The sequence below is a fragment of the Periplaneta americana genome, chromosome 10 (assembly GCF_040183065.1).
Source record: "Periplaneta americana isolate PAMFEO1 chromosome 10, P.americana_PAMFEO1_priV1, whole genome shotgun sequence".
NCBI classification, from domain to species: domain Eukaryota; kingdom Metazoa; phylum Arthropoda; class Insecta; order Blattodea; family Blattidae; genus Periplaneta; species Periplaneta americana.
In genome coordinates, this window is record NC_091126.1 from 106,121,376 (window position 1) to 106,137,558 (window position 16,183).

General features: G+C 34.3%; 2 protein-coding genes across 4 annotated transcripts in view; one reads left to right on the plus strand and one right to left on the minus strand.

The window, feature by feature from the left end:
* The window catches only part of LOC138707935 (prolyl 3-hydroxylase 1-like), a 487,774-nt gene that overhangs the window by 118,006 nt on the left and 353,585 nt on the right, over nucleotides 1–16,183 (plus strand). The gene's annotated exons all lie outside the window — the stretch shown is intronic.
* LOC138707290 (uncharacterized) lies at nucleotides 9,859–12,518 on the minus strand. Its single transcript, XM_069836607.1, has 4 exons — nucleotides 12,463–12,518; nucleotides 11,489–11,817; nucleotides 11,255–11,409; nucleotides 9,859–10,074 (listed from the first exon to the last, which is right to left on the minus strand). The coding sequence occupies exons 1-4, from the start codon at nucleotides 12,465–12,467 to the stop codon at nucleotides 9,859–9,861; spliced, it is 705 nt and encodes a 234-aa protein (XP_069692708.1). The 5' UTR covers nucleotides 12,468–12,518.

Sequence of the window (16,183 nt, forward strand, 5' to 3'; positions counted from 1 at the left end):
AAATCTGCAAAAATCAATAATAAGTTTTAGTGAAGGGACCTGTATAGAAAATAGAAAGAAAAATGAAGTGACGATAAACCACTTACGAGATCTTTGGTGTTGGCGCAGTAAAAGAAGTAATGTTGCTTGGTCGGTAGCGTGGTAATGACTGGTGCAATAACACAGTATGAGAAAGCACGTCATGACGTAAGTGGAGGGGGGTACGTGCCGCAGTGAGAAGAGTTTCCATTGGCTAATTTAAATAAGGGGTTACCGGAACTAGGTAATTGTTCATTAATTAATGAAACAGTATTATTAAGCGATTTAGCTATGTAAAATTCATCAGCAACTAAATTAAAGGTTCCATTACTGATGGGTTTTAAAATCTGGTTAGCGTCGGACATTTTTTGAAGTTCTTGGTTGTTCTCAATCAAATTGGTTTATTACGATTGTGACGGAAATCTGCTTTATGTTCAGAATATCTAGTCCTAAAATTCCTTTTAGTTTGGCCAATATACTTTTTTGGGCAATTCTTACAATGCAGCATGTACACTCCACCACCGGCATATTTATCAAAGTTACAAATATTGTTTGAAATAACATTATTAAGTGTATTACCTGTTCTAAAAGAGACCTTTACATTTTCTTTTTTGAAAAAATTATGCAACTTGTATGATACATTATTATAAAAAGACATTGTGTTCCAGTATTTAGATTTTTTATTATTATCAGTCAAGGGCGTGAGCGTAATAGCTGAACTCTTGTTTAAAAGAGATTTGCTTTTAGAAAGAAGTCTATCTATCAATTTTTTTTTATTGAATCCATTTTCTATTGCAAGTCCTACTATATATTTGTATTCTTTTAAATAGTTTTTCTTGGAAAGGGGGACATTTAACAATCTATCAATTAAGAAAACGAAAGTACTATGCTTATGAGACTGGGGATGGCTGGATTGGCAGTGAATAGTATGGGTAGTGTTTGTAGGTTTTCTGAAGATATCGTAATCGAAGCTTTTATGTTTTCTAATGACTTTTAAGTCTAAGATATTTATAGATTTGTTACATTCAAGTTCTATGGTAAATTTTAAGTTAAAGGATTTATCTATGCGTCCGGTTGTTAATAGCGTAAATTCACCAAACCACAAAATTAATAAATTTTTGTTGAAATATTTGAAACAAATACCTAAGATGGATAACAGATATTCTTTGAATAATTCCCAACAACTTATTGAAAGATTACAACGCTTAAGTATTAATAAATCCACAAAACTTGTCTCTTTGGACATCGAAAATTTATATACCAATATTCCACTTGATGAAACTTTAAAGATAATTTCAGAGAAATTGCACAAACTTAACACCGATGAAAAAATCATCAATCAATTAATGCAGTTGCTTTCTGTTTGCACAAAACAAAATTATTTCCTTTTCGACAATAAATATTTCTTACAAACTCGAGGTGTAGCAATGGGTGACTCTCTTTCCGGTTTTTTAGCCGACGTATTTCTACAGAGCTTGGAAGACAAACATATCGAAAAACTTGCTGCTAAACATAACATAATTTCTTACAACAGATATGTTGACGACACCTTGTTAGTTTTTGAGAGTCATGCTGACACCCATGAATGTTATGTTTTATTTAACGACGCTCGCAACTGCAGAGGTTATATCAGCGTCGCCGGATGTGCCGGAATTTTGTCCCGCAGGAGTTCTTTTACATGCCAGTAAATCTACTGACATGAGCCTGTCGCATTTAAGCACACTTAAATGCCATCGACCTGGCCCGGGATCGAACCCGCAACCTCGGGCATAGAAGGCCAGCGCTATACCATCTCGCCAACCAGGTCGACACACACCCATGAAGGTATCTTGCATTCTTTCAATAGCTTACATCCTAACTTAAAATTTACCATAGAACTTGAATGTAACAAATCTATAAATATCTTAGACTTAAAAGTCATTAGAAAACATAAAAGCTTCGATTACGATATCTTCAGAAAACCTACAAACACTACCCATACTATTCACTGCCAATCCAGCCATCCCCAGTCTCATAAGCATAGTACTTTCGTTTTCTTAATTGATAGATTGTTAAATGTCCCCCTTTCCAAGAAAAACTATTTAAAAGAATACAAATATATAGTAGGACTTGCAATAGAAAATGGATTCAATAAAAAAAAATTGATAGATAGACTTCTTTCTAAAAGAAAATCTCTTTTAAACAAGAGTTCAGCTATTACGCTCACGCCCTTGACTGATAATAATAAAAAATCTAAATACTGGAACACAATGTCTTTTTATAATAATGTATCATACAAGTTGCATAATTTTTTCAAAAAAGAAAATGTAAAGGTCTCTTTTAGAACAGGTAATACACTTAATAATGTTATTTCAAACAATATTTGTAACTTTGATAAATATGCCGGTGGTGGAGTGTACATGCTGCATTGTAAGAATTGCCCAAAAAAGTATATTGGCCAAACTAAAAGGAATTTTAGGACTAGATATTCTGAACATAAAGCAGATTTCCGTCACAATCGTAATAAACCAATTTGATTGAGAACAACCAAGAACTTCAAAAAATGTCCGACGCTTTACAGATTTTAAAACCCATCAGTAATGGAACCTTTAATTTAGTTGCTGATGAATTTTACATAGCTAAACCGCTTAATAATACTGTTTCATTAATTAATGAACAATTACCTAGTTCCGGTAACCCCTTATTTAAATTAGCCAATGGAAACTCTTCTCACTGCGGCACGTACCCCCCTCCACTTACGTCATGACGTCATGGATAAATATATAATAGGATGCGAAACTTACTGAGTTTCCCGTAACACATACTAGAGGCGCTGTTGTAGAATTGATCGTGCTGCCATCTATATGCGGTTAGAGGCGTTATTACATCTAGCAGCGCACCAAGTAGCGAAAAGAGTAACTACTCCGTGCATCCAGCAGCGCACCCAAGTAGCGAAAATAATAACTAATTACTCCGCGCATCTAGCAGCGCGCCTGGCGGCGAAAAGTTGAACTATATGCAGTAAATATTCCTCCTCCCCCCCCACCCCAAACCCCTCAATTTGAAGTAAAACTTTAAAATTTTTATTCCTCACATCATCTTTCACTGAAAATTGTTATTGGAGCCAATAGTTGGAAGAGACGGTCTATTTTACACTACCTTATAATGTAACTAATTAAAATACAGCCAAACAGGGACAGAAAATAAAAGAAAACAAGGTTAGATAATTGGGATTTTATTCTTTAGGTAATAGTGTATAGTGCACTTTAAGTCTCCAAAAACTAGTTACATAATTGAAATTATTATATTGCAGTATACTATTTTACAATACATTTAACAACGCAATTTTGACAAGGTCCATCATATCACTGTTTAACATACACTACATGTGCACTAGGGTTACCAGATTGTAACAATTTAAAAGCAGGTCATTTTAAATGAAAAAGAATTTTCCATATAAAAGCAGGGCATAATAGACTAACTTGATACTTGACGTGACGTCTTTTTACATTCTGTTATATAATTAGGTAATTTGTTTGTCTTTGTACAATAAAACTGATACAAAACTATTATCATGAATAGAATTGAAGTATACGGATTCTAAATTAGCTTTTACCTTATTTAATTTTCGGATTGTTAATACTTCTCTGGTGACTCGACTTGTTTGAGCAAGGATTTTACAAACATAATTCCTCTAATGGACCCCAACTCAATAGTTACTCTCTTTTGTCCATTGGGAATTGGCAAGAAATAAAAGCAGGACAATTTCTGATTTTTACGAACCCTGGCAGGACGCAGGACATGTCAAGCGAAATCCAGAACATCTGGTAATCCTATACACACAGATACACTTACATATTTAGTGTGCAGTACATTGGTAAAGTCTATACAACAAATTGAATATTTGAAATTGTGGGGCCCAGTCGGATAAGAGAAAAAGCCACATCTATATATTTATATTTTGGAATGCTCTGCCATCTGTGCTCGTTTACAGATGTAAATGATACCATTTGAATAATGTGTTGTCATATAGTTCAGTCAGAACATATTTCTTCACATTCCAATGAGGTATCCTACGTATCGAAATTTATGGTTTGTCCCCTTGTCTGCCTGGACCCATCAACTATTGTTTAGTCAACTGTCCAAAAACAGGTTTGGACCCTACAAGTAACACTCATGGGGCAATCAGAGCAGGAGGTAATGAGTAAGAGTGGCCAATTCGTTTCCCCCCTCCGTTGCATACATCGCTGACTAGATACATATTACCAGGGAACGGATTTATATGGACTAAAAATATATGAAATATGTAAATATATATGTAGTTATTTTTACCAAAATATGGAATTAAATATGGATTTTTACCAAAATATGGAATTAAATATGGACTTAAAATTATAAAAAAATGACTATGTACGTTAAATATTGGTACATTTTAATCAAACTAAACAAAAAATATAATGGACGTACCTTATCTTCCAATGTAGTTTCAACAAAACACAATTTTTATTGTCTGTTACCATAACAATAGGTTACAAACATTTCTTTCAAGTGCTGAAAAGTGAATCTTCTTCTATTGTCTCTGAGGATAGATTTATACTGACTAAAAGAGCGTTCGACGTCACAAGAAGTAACTGGTACATAATTCAATTTCACAATGTCTGCTGGGGATAAGTCCAAGTTAATCTTCACTGTTGATTCACCACTCATCACAGCAACAACCTTTTGTAGTTCTTCATATCCAGGGTTTTTTGAAAGTACAGTGTCCACCTTAGCTCTTACTGCATCTGCAACTTTACCTCTACCACGATTCAGTTGTTCCACAGTACTATTTATAATTTCAAAACTTTCAGATAGTGAAAGGTGCCTATTTTGGAGACTTTTGAGCGTTTTTATGATGCATGAAAATGTATGCTGAATGTGAGCTAAGTCATTCTTCACACTTATGTCACAGGTAACTGTTTTCGCAGTATCAATTGAGACTGCATCTTCAGAGTCCAATGCAAGGAGAACATTGTTAATAGAGTCTATATGTTCGGCATAATATTCAACTGCTTCTAGCCATGTACCCCATCTAGTTAAAATTGGCTTTGGTGGCAATGGAATTTCAGGGTACATTTCTTTCAACACGTTAACTCTACTGGGAGCTTTGAGAAATACTTTTTTCACTGATGAAATCAACAAATCTACTTTAGGGAAATTGTCTCTGACCACTTCTGCCACACGATGAAATGCATGCGCCACACAAGTAAAATGAGTCAATTTAGGATATACAACAGATAATGCTTGTCCAGCTTTGACCATATAAGGGGCAGCATCGCTAATAAAGAATAACACATTATCGTACATAATACCCTTTGGCCACAGGATACCCATAGCTTCGTTGAACAGTTTAACTATAGTTTTGTTATTGCACTTTTCTAGAACATCACAATGTAAAAGAATTCGTTCAGAATATTGTTCACTTAACAAACCGATAACTACATTACCAACAAGTCTACCTTCTTTGTCGGGAGTCTCATCAATGGAAACCCAAATTGAACTATCTTTAATTTCATCTCTTATCTTCTGTATTGTCTCATCGTAGATGGATGGAGCATACGTCTTCCTAAGTGTTGACTCATCCGGGATTGTATGTTGAGTATATTTTTCAAGGAATTCCCTGAAGACCTTATTCTTTAGTTTGTAGAGAGGAATATCAGCAGAGATGAGAGAACGGCACAGGTCGATGTTAAACTCAGATCTTACATTCGATGTTGTTGGTTGTGTTAAAAACAATTGTCTCTGCTTGGAATTTAGTTGTTTGTTGGCCTGATGTTTACTAGTTGTAATGTGTTGTTGCACCAGGAACTTTTGTGTAGATGATACTGCACACTGACACAAATTACAAAATAATATTTTATTGTCAGTTGATAAACCATCTTCTTTAAATTCTGAAATGTAACTTGTTAGTTTTGATTTTAAATTGACTGAATGACGTACTTTTGGCATATTTACCGTCTTTATAGTATGATTTACAAAACTGAACCTACGTGTACTCTGACTGGCATTTAACTGTTGAGCTGCACAACTGAAGTCTGTTAAAAATTTTAAATTAAATTAATACAGTTTTGTAACTTACTTTCCCATTGTTGATAGGACTGCTAATTTTCAAATAACTCTGATGTTAAAGGGATTACTGAACATGTGTTTAAATCTCTATTGTTGAAATGTATTTTTAAAAGTTAATGGAATTTTGTTTTGTTTTATTGTTAAACCTAATATAATATGGACTGTTTTATATGAAATATGGAAAATATATGGAAATTAACGAAAATATGTACTAAACTCTAAAATATGGAAAAATATGGAAAATAAAAGTAGGATTTTTCAACCCTACACATTGTGAAACATAAAGATAATGCAAAATATAAATTATATTAGCTTTATAAGTAAATATGTATTTACATATAAATCCTTTCCCTGCATATTACATTAATCAGATTTCAGATACTACAAAAAATGTTTGATAATTGAAACTGTCATATTACTATCTACTATTTTGCAACACATTTTAGAACACTTTTCTAGGATCACATCTAGGGTTCTTAGACATTGTTGTTTGGCATACACATAACGGTAACGTATACCAAAATGTTGTATGTACTGAGGGTCAGAGTGAAATACATGAGCTGCATCACTTACTTGCATTATGTTGGGCAAAAAAGTTTACTAGGTGAACTGAAGGTATGTTAACCCCCAACTTCCAAAGTCAAATATCTCTCTTACATACACACACATGTACCACATACTGTAACTTTGCTCCCTACAATTACACAATATATTTAACATTTGCTAAAAACATTTTTTTCTGGGGCAAAAAAAATAAATAAATAAAAATTTAAAAAAAATAATAAAAAAAGCTATGAACTTTCCACCAATATGATATTATACCTTTTTTTTACACACAATATGAGCTATTTACACTACTTTAAAGACACTGCCGAGTTCACAGTATGCAGATGAGAGATGGGTGGGTCACTACTCTAGGTAGCTGCAATCCAAGAAGATAGATGCACAATGATGTACAGCAGTGGCAAAAAGAAAACGGACCGACCCTTGTAGCTGATTTCAGAGCCTTGTTCACTCCAGAACACAATAGACTGGTAACTAAGACTTTCGTGGTTCGAATCCTGTCTGGGAAGGAACCTTTTTTTTTGTTCCTTATTCAAATTTATTCCCAATACTTTCTGATTGCAGCGATATTATACTACTTAATTAACTTATTATTCCCAGAAAATGAATTTTAACATCTTATTTTCTAATGGCTTTCAAAATGGACTACGTCAGCAGTCGAAACTACAACAATTTCAATAGATTACTCGCTATCTTGTGAATGCGGGTGTGGCATGTGCAGTGGCTAATTTTGGGGACTTTGATTATTCTGTCGGTCCGGGTTCTCTTGCCACTACTGTACTCTGACGTTCAAAATATCTGGCCCTACTAATCGATATTTTTTTGGCTTAAGTATGGCTTATTTAGTTATTACTTTTATGAATACATGGTGATGATAATAGTCAGTGTTGCCAATCATACATAAATATACCCGCATTATAGAATTCAATTTTTCATCCCACACTGCTGATTGTGAAGCAACACTGAATTTGCGGGAAACCACTGATATTGTCAATTACGAGAATAATTTATGCTCAATCTACATAGTAATTTTTCCTGACACGTTTTTAACTGCTCAAATAATGGTACCACTTATTGAGAACTAGTAGAATTCTTCCAATTTTTGTCAATTTTTAATGTCTTTGGTTCTGACTTATTCCGTGATTGGAAAGTTTGCTTACATGGTCATATAATCATAGGCCGGATATCTTTGAACGCCAGTGTACATGTGATGCTATCAACACTGTACCTACTTTCTTCTCAGAAGAGACTCAACAATTATTTAATATCCTTAGTTTTCTCTTGAAGTCAGGACCAAAACAATGTGACTGGTTCAAAAACCGAGTCGACCAATTAATCCTAGATACTACTGTATATACATATGAAACAAATTATTGAATTGGTCCTGACTACAAAGAGAAAAATTACAATCATTCAAAACATATTTTTTCATCACAGTCCTCAAATTTTTACAATGACAGTTTGCTTTGAAATGTCTGCAGAATGAATTCTCCCATTCTCGGAACTGAGTGAAAAGTTCGTTTCTGGGCAATGAAAGACTTCCAAAATCGTCATCAAATGCCTTGAAGTAAGTAAATATTTGTTGGCTTTCACTCAGTTCTCTCTGGCTTTCTCCCAGAGTTAGAGTATTTTTACAGTGACTGCATTTATGTTTTTTGAGGAACCTTGAGCAAATGTACCCTGCAATGTAGTACACAGCATTATCGTCCTCGATACTTCCAGTATCACCCTCCACATCCATTTCGACTATAGTATCAGGAGTAAAATCACTGATACAGTTTACATCTGTAACAAATGACGACTCCTGAACAGCCTTGTCACTAACAGAAATACTATTCAATTTCGTCAACACATACTCAACATCTTTTTCGCAGTTACTTCTGTGTGATAACTTGGAAAGAGATGTAATGAGTATGTGTCGAAGACCACTTTCAAGTTGTTGGACAGATGGATTTACATTGCACCCGTGCTGTTGTCTTATGGTAGCAAATGTATTCTCCAATGCATCCTGACTCAGAAATCGAGTCCTTAATTTAGGAATGTTGTACTCAGAACTAAGCTCATCGAACAAATTCAGCAAGCTCTGAATACTAATTCTCCAACCTTCAAGACAAGCTGGCTGACGCTTGCAACCCACGAATTCCAAGGACTGAATGTCATTCAAAGTTTTTTTTTCAAAAATTCTATGTGAACGGAGTCAGGAGTTATGGCAAATCTATATTTAAATTTATCTGTTTTCAGTTTCGTGCTGTTGAAAGTGTCAAACAGCTTGTCCATCATCTCAATGAAGTCGGCAGTATGCAGAGCACTGATAGGTAGCTTTCCCATTCCAACATATGCATGAATTGCAGTATGTACAGAATAGGAAAACACCTGTGTTGCCAGCTTAACCTTCATACGAGAAAACATTTTAGGGAAAACATGGTCCTTTGTCAGTTTAGGAACTAACTTAAGTTTTAACACATCATCATGCATATCATAGATAGTTCTAATATGTCACCAAGATACAGGTTTTTCCATGTAATGCAAATCATATCGCAATAAGTTGTTCCTAATGGACTTCAAAAGGTGTGGTGGATCATACATGAAATGAATTTTATTCCCATTGACTTCAAAATACGGTCTTACTGCTGAAACCCCCAATTTAGATGCCAAACTTTGATTATTTGTACCTTGATCACATATTAAAACCTTAATATGGAACCCGATTTTGTGAAGTTCACAAACACACAAATTGACATTGTTTAAGAGAGATGTAGCAGATATAGGACCATCAGATATCCAATAACCTATTACCTGTTTCCATTCCTTCTTAATCCCTTTAACCATTGCCATCAAACAATGGTTACCTATTTTCATGGGATATCTTGCTATTCCATCGTCAGCAAAACCCTTAATCATATCAGATTTAGAGTCATAATGCAACTGCTGATGAATGGCAATTTCATCAATGATCAGAGAACATACATTCTCTGATCTGTCAGACAGAGGCCCTGCAGCAAGTGACTTAAGAGTTGTCAAAACAGGCTGCATAAGACCTGGCTCAATGTCTATTTTGTTCTGATAACTTTGAAGTGTCTTGATACTGGGCAATAGGAAAAGTTTTTTCATAAAATTATACCCTTTAGGACTGTGATAAAATAATGACAAGAAAAATCTTTCATGACGTCACTCCATCTATATCCATGTTTATGAATTTTTCTCATCTGCATCTGTGCCTCGTATATCTTTTGAACAATTGTTGGCAGTTGAGATGATGTGGCCATTGGCTCCCTTCTCCTTCCAACTTGATCCGAAATTCTGTCTTCTTCGACTTGTTGCAATTTTTTCTCCAGTCTCTTCACCTTTGCTTTCAGAGCTGCCATTTTTAGTTTGTTGCTCCTGGGTGAAGATGAGACGTGAGGACTGGAGAAAAGTTTTCGTTTTGAAACACCAGGACCTAAAGATTACGAAATTAACTTCAGATTAATCTAATTACTGGGATCTATTTTAAATAAAAAATGAAACGTGACAACACCTTTAGCCTTGTTAAGATAATGTAGGCCTAACAAAAGGCATGCAAGCTATGGATAGGCTATATAACATACTACAAAATTGACAATACATCAAACTGTGATCAATATTTACCAAGTTTGGAAGGAGGTGTAGCTGAAGCTGAAGGAAACTGTTCCATCTTGGATGTATTCACGTCAGTATCTAAGGAAATAAATGATAAATTAAATTGAAGCAAGAATTGAACAGACTTTGTGCTCCATTCATTTCAAACTGCTTTTAGCTGTACAAATTATAACTCATATAAATGTTAAGTAATAGTAACAATCCAAAAGTTTAATGCTGCAACAAATTTGATTGTGTTAATCTGAATTGTTCATTGTAATGTAATATAAAATATTTTTTTGCTAATAGGCTGGGCCATAGAGGACAACTGACACTAACAGAAAGGGATAATCAGCAGAGGTGTTGGGATATTAAAGAGAAGTCAGTAAGAGGGAATGATGGTGTACTTCGTGCCAGGGAGACTTGTCAGGATATCAGTTGCAATATCGATCGTCTGGTTCAAAAGTGCGACAACTCAAAAAAACAAGTTTTGAGATATCTTCAGTTGAAAGTTTCAAATAAATCCCCTAAAAAGGGACAGATTTGTGGTTCATAACCACGACAATTAGAAATGAGTCAGTATTCAGGACGAGTATATCACGATCTTCCAGTTCATTATTAATAGATTTCGAAATGTAGTAATAATGAATTAATAAAGTCCATAGTTATAATTATCTCTAAAGCAGTTTATTTCGTTTTTATTCATTTTGGTTGTAAATATGACATCTCAATATTGAATCGGAAAGAGCTCCGAAAGGGGCTTTCAGTAGTATAAATAACTAAAAAATGGCAATTTTTTAGTTGTCGCACTTTTGAACTGGACGATCGATATATAACAAGATAAACACCCTGCCCTGTAGTTAAGAGGATTTGTTATTATTCGCTACTGTAAAAGAATGAAGTATGAAAACTGCAGACATATGGCAGGGGGCAATTAACTTAAATGATTACTAGCATGTTACCAGGCTCACAAGACAGTATCGCTTACCTTCAGCTGTGGGAACCACATTGAATAGGCATATTCCGTCGAAGCAGTAATCTTTGAAGCTGGAGTACTCATAGGAGCAGGAATTGTTTGAGGTATAGCTGCCAAGCCTGCAGCCTGCTCAGTTGCAGCTTGTAAACCTATGAGACTACGCGTACCTGAAAATAAAGAAAAGAGTAATGAAATCGGAAATTTTAAACATGAATGACATAAAAACATTGCTAGTGTACTAATTACCTTCAGCAGCTGCAGAATCAATCTTCGCCCTCCTAGCATACGTCCGCAAAGTCTTGTGATGCCTGAAAGTTGGGGTAGACCCCAGTGATAAGGTCGCTCGAGGCATAACTGGGCTTGATGGTGGGCTCCGGATTTTAGGGTTTGATGGCACCACTAATCCATTAGCATGAACAGTGGACACTGCAGTTTGCTTAAGTATCACATTTTGTGAAGAGCTATAATAGTCAGACTCAATGAAGTGGTCCATGCAGATTCTCAACCTGTGTGTGGCATCTGCGGCAACTCGATACCGGTCCTCTAGCCCACAAAATCGGAGCCACTTCCAACACCTAAAGCAATGGATTACAATTACTAATGAGATAAAGTAGAAGAAATATTGAATAGAAATCATGCAAATATTGGGGAAAAAAATAATAACTTATCTGCTGCATTTGTGTTATTTTAAGAGATGTCTAATGCGCATCACTAGGTGGTGAGTGACCATAGGAAAACTGGTAGCAGCAACAGATATTGGGTACAAACTAAATTAAATATTAGGCCTAAGCTTATTATTATTATTATTATTATTATTATTATTATTATTATTATTATTATTATTATTATTATTACACATGATTGAGAATTTCTCCAGAATGCTTAACTACATCAAAGAAGGCATAATTTTATTTTCCATAATTGTGAGATGTTTATACTAAAAACCACGTGGTTTTAGTTTGCAGCCATGTGGCCTAATGCTACAATTCAGGTTTATGAAGTTTCATTTTCAGCCTTCTTGCTCTTTTTCGTCAATATTTCACATTTCGTTACAGTTTGACTGAATTTCGGAACCATCTAAATTTATACTCCTACTATAATCCTAAATAAATTAGCAGAAAGCAATGCACAGCTCGTCTAACCTACTTCACCAAAAAGTACATTGTTTTCAAGTGTAAGGTTTAGGCTACACAGGACACAATAATAATACTAAAGCTTACCTCATAGGTTCCTGAGGAAAATAGAAAAAAATGCTTCCCTCCCACAGTATTAACAGTCTTGCATCCAGGAGCTGAGCATATTACTCGAATCTTTTGCATTTTTCTGGCATCCATCTTGCCTTCATAACGCTGTTGGCTGGTCATCAGCCAACGTTCTGACTACTTCGTATGGGAAAGTGGAGAACGCTGGTTCTCACGTAGTTCTATGATTTACCACCTACGACGTCGGGCGCTGATCACCTTATTTCAGAATACCGCATCTAGATCGTGCTGACCGCAGTTTCGCATCCTATTATATATTTATCCATGATGACGTGCTTTCTCATACTGTGTTATTGCACCAGTCATTACCACGCTACCGACCAGGCAACATTACTTATTTTACTACGCCAACACCAAAGATCTCGTAAGTGGTTTATCGTCACTTCATTTTTATTTCTGTTTTCTATACAGGTCCCTTCACTAAAACTTATTATTGATTTTTGCAGATTTTACAATGTGCTGCCACGTCGTGATGACTGATGCAAAACAATATTTTAATTTGTTATTCTTTTAACTGTCTGTGTCTCAATTTTAAGCTACATATATGTTTTGCAGACTTCAATTTTTAAACAAATTTTGATCTATAAGCTGTATACATGTTTCTGCAGGCTTTAACTCCAAATACTTTTATGTATTAATTTTTTGAGACCTCATGAAGGTTTAATTGTCATATATATATATATATATATATATATATATATATATATATATATATATATATATATATTCGACTGTTCATAAGTCAAATTTTACTTGTTTTTCTTATCATTGTATTTTTTATATTCTCACGTCATGTACCTTAACACATTTCGATGTTACTTGTCCATCTACGTCTTTATATGAAAAGCTTAACATCATGCAAGTCCGACCTGAAGATGCTATTATAATAGCGAAAGCGCTAGTCAAAGATATGTTCATGTAACCTATGTAATATTTTGTATTTTGAATAGACAGTTATTGAAAGACTTTTGATATTTTAAATTTCTTTAAAATTAGCCTTAGATACTCTAATAAAAACGTCATATATTATAGTTCTGTGTGGTGACTTCAACGTAAATTTTGATACAAACTCTGTTGATAACAGAAATAAGCATACTTTGATTGATATCCTTTCCTGCTAAAACTTTAAACAAACCATATTCAGTTCCACCCGGGTTAGCGGCGATTCCAAATCTATTATTGATCATATTTTCACAACTTTCCTCTCCATCATTTAATTTCTAATAACTCTGAACCTGGAATTTCTGACCACTTTGCACGATTTTTTAAAGTCTACTTAAAATTCAAGTCTAATAATATCATAAATCCAGTTGTGTGGAAATGCTTCTTTTCCCCCGAAGCAATCCGTTACTTCAACACCCTTTTAACTTCCACATACTGGAATCTTAATACGAACAAAGCAAATAATATAGACACAATATTCTCGTATTATCTTAGCATTTTCAAGTCTAATTTTGAAACTGCATTCCCTTATAAAAAAGAAAGATCCTGCAGCCCCGAAGAGCAATTTATTTATTTATTTATTTATTTATTTATTTATTTATTTATTTATTTATTTATTTATTCATTCATTCATTCATTCATTCATTCATTCATTCACCCATTCACTCATTTATTTATTTATTTATTTATTTATTTATTTATTTATTTATTTATTTATTTATTTATTTATTTATTTATTTATTTATTTATTTATTTATTTATTTATTTAATCTAACAGGATTAAGGATATAAGGCCTTCTCTTCCATCCTACCAGATGGGTTACTCCTGAGATAGAAACTTATAGCCGAGCAATACGATGCCTTGCTTTAAGGGCCGAACGAAATCCCCATTATCTGGTAATATACAAACAGCATAATACTTCTTACCGCAAGATGTTAAGAAATGCAAAATTGCACTGGTACGAAGATAGAATAACGTGTTCGTCTAATCCAACGAAAGAGATGCGGAACATTATACTGTAAATGAAGGCAGTTTAACAACACTAATAGAAAAGCTCTAGAAATAAACGAATTAGCACACAATGGATTTAAAATTTAATTGCAAAGACATTGAATGACCATATTCTTAACGTTCCCACTCCTCTCATGTATAATAAGGTAAATTATCTTCCTATTGTTACCTATCAAAATTCAATGGCATGTCACGAAGTTTCAGAAAAAGAAGTCTTGTTAGCAATTCAAAAAATAAAGAATACCTTCTCGTCTGGTATAGACGAAATATTTCCGTTTCTCGTTAAAAACCTTTGTCCATTAATTTCTCTAGAACTCTCATCCCACTCATAAATGTGTCCCTCAATACAGGCATTTTTCCTACTATCTTTAAAGTAGCAGTGATAAAACCCCTCTACAAAGGCGGGGAGGAAACAAGTCCAAACAACTACCGCCCCATTGCTCTTTTGCCAGCAGTTTCGAAGGTCCTTGAAAAAGTAATGTGTGACAAAATTATCTCCATCCTCAAATATCAAAATTGCCTATCTGAAAATCAACAAAGTTCCATCTTCAAAAAATCAATGACAACGGAAGTATGTTCAACTCTCGAAAACATTCATCGAGACCTAAATGAAGGATATAAAACATTGGCTATATTTTTGTGGATTTATCAAAAGCGTTTGACAGCATTAATCATGATATTCTCCTTCGAAAAATATACTGGAAAGTTCTGGTCACCAGATAAATAAAATACCAAAGGGGTCCCAGAGGGCTCCTTGATCGCACCTCTCTTGTTTTTACTTTACATAAATGATCTTCCGTTAAATCTATCAAATGCATATGAAACAATGTTTGCTGACGACTATACCAACATTCTTCGCGAAAGATCGGTACAAGAACTTTATTCTTCTGCCTCTCGAACTATGACAGATTTTCACAACTGGTGTGTTAGAAATCAGCTCATGATTAATACTTTCAAAACTAAAGTAATATTTTTCAAGTCCAGTGTAATGCAAACTTTCCCGGCGAGTAGCACAATATTCTTTAATAATATGGCAATAGAGGAAGCCTCAACTTGTAAATTCTTCGGTCTGAAAATCAACTTCTATTTGAATTATAAAGGTCACGTGCACTATCTTCCAAATAAATTGTCAAGTTCCGCCTATCTCGTCTAAATTGCCACAATTCTGCAACAGGAAAACTCTCATGTCGTTCTATTATAGCTACATCTACTCCAGGATAATATACAATATAATCTCTTGTGGTGCAGCAGATCCATACTTAATGGAATACTTGTTCTTCAAAAACAAATAATTAGGACCATTTTCAAAATTAAACCTCGTGACTCTTGCAAACGTCTATTCAAAGAACAACAGATTCTAACAGTTGCGTCCATAATTCTCTTCGAATGTGCCCAATATGCTTTCAAACATAAAAATATATTCAAGCGAAATTCTGATTATCATTCTTATGATACTCGAAACAAGAACGACATAACTCTCTCTAAACACACTATTAAACTTTTAGAATCGTCTCCCATTTACTTATGCTCCAAAATCTTTAATTCGCTTCCGACCACCATCTTCAGTCAGAAAACAACACATCCCTTTCGAAACTCGCTAAAGCATTTCCTCGTAAACCATTGTTTTACAAGTTGGACGAGTACTTCTTCAAAAACGATGTGCAAACGGACAACTGATGTAGGTACTATAAATTCAGCATACATTGTTTTCACATAGGTTTCTAT

Excerpts from the sequence above, each read along its gene's own strand:
- LOC138707290 (XM_069836607.1), bottom strand. Across the intron at positions 11,410-11,488 it reads TGATTCTGCAGCTGCTGAAG|GTACGCGTAGTCTCATAGGT; the intron begins GTAATTAGTACA and ends CTTTATTTTCAG. Across the intron at positions 10,075-11,254 it reads TGTGGTTCCCACAGCTGAAG|TCCTCACGTCTCATCTTCAC; the intron begins GTAAGCGATACT and ends ACTTTTCTCCAG.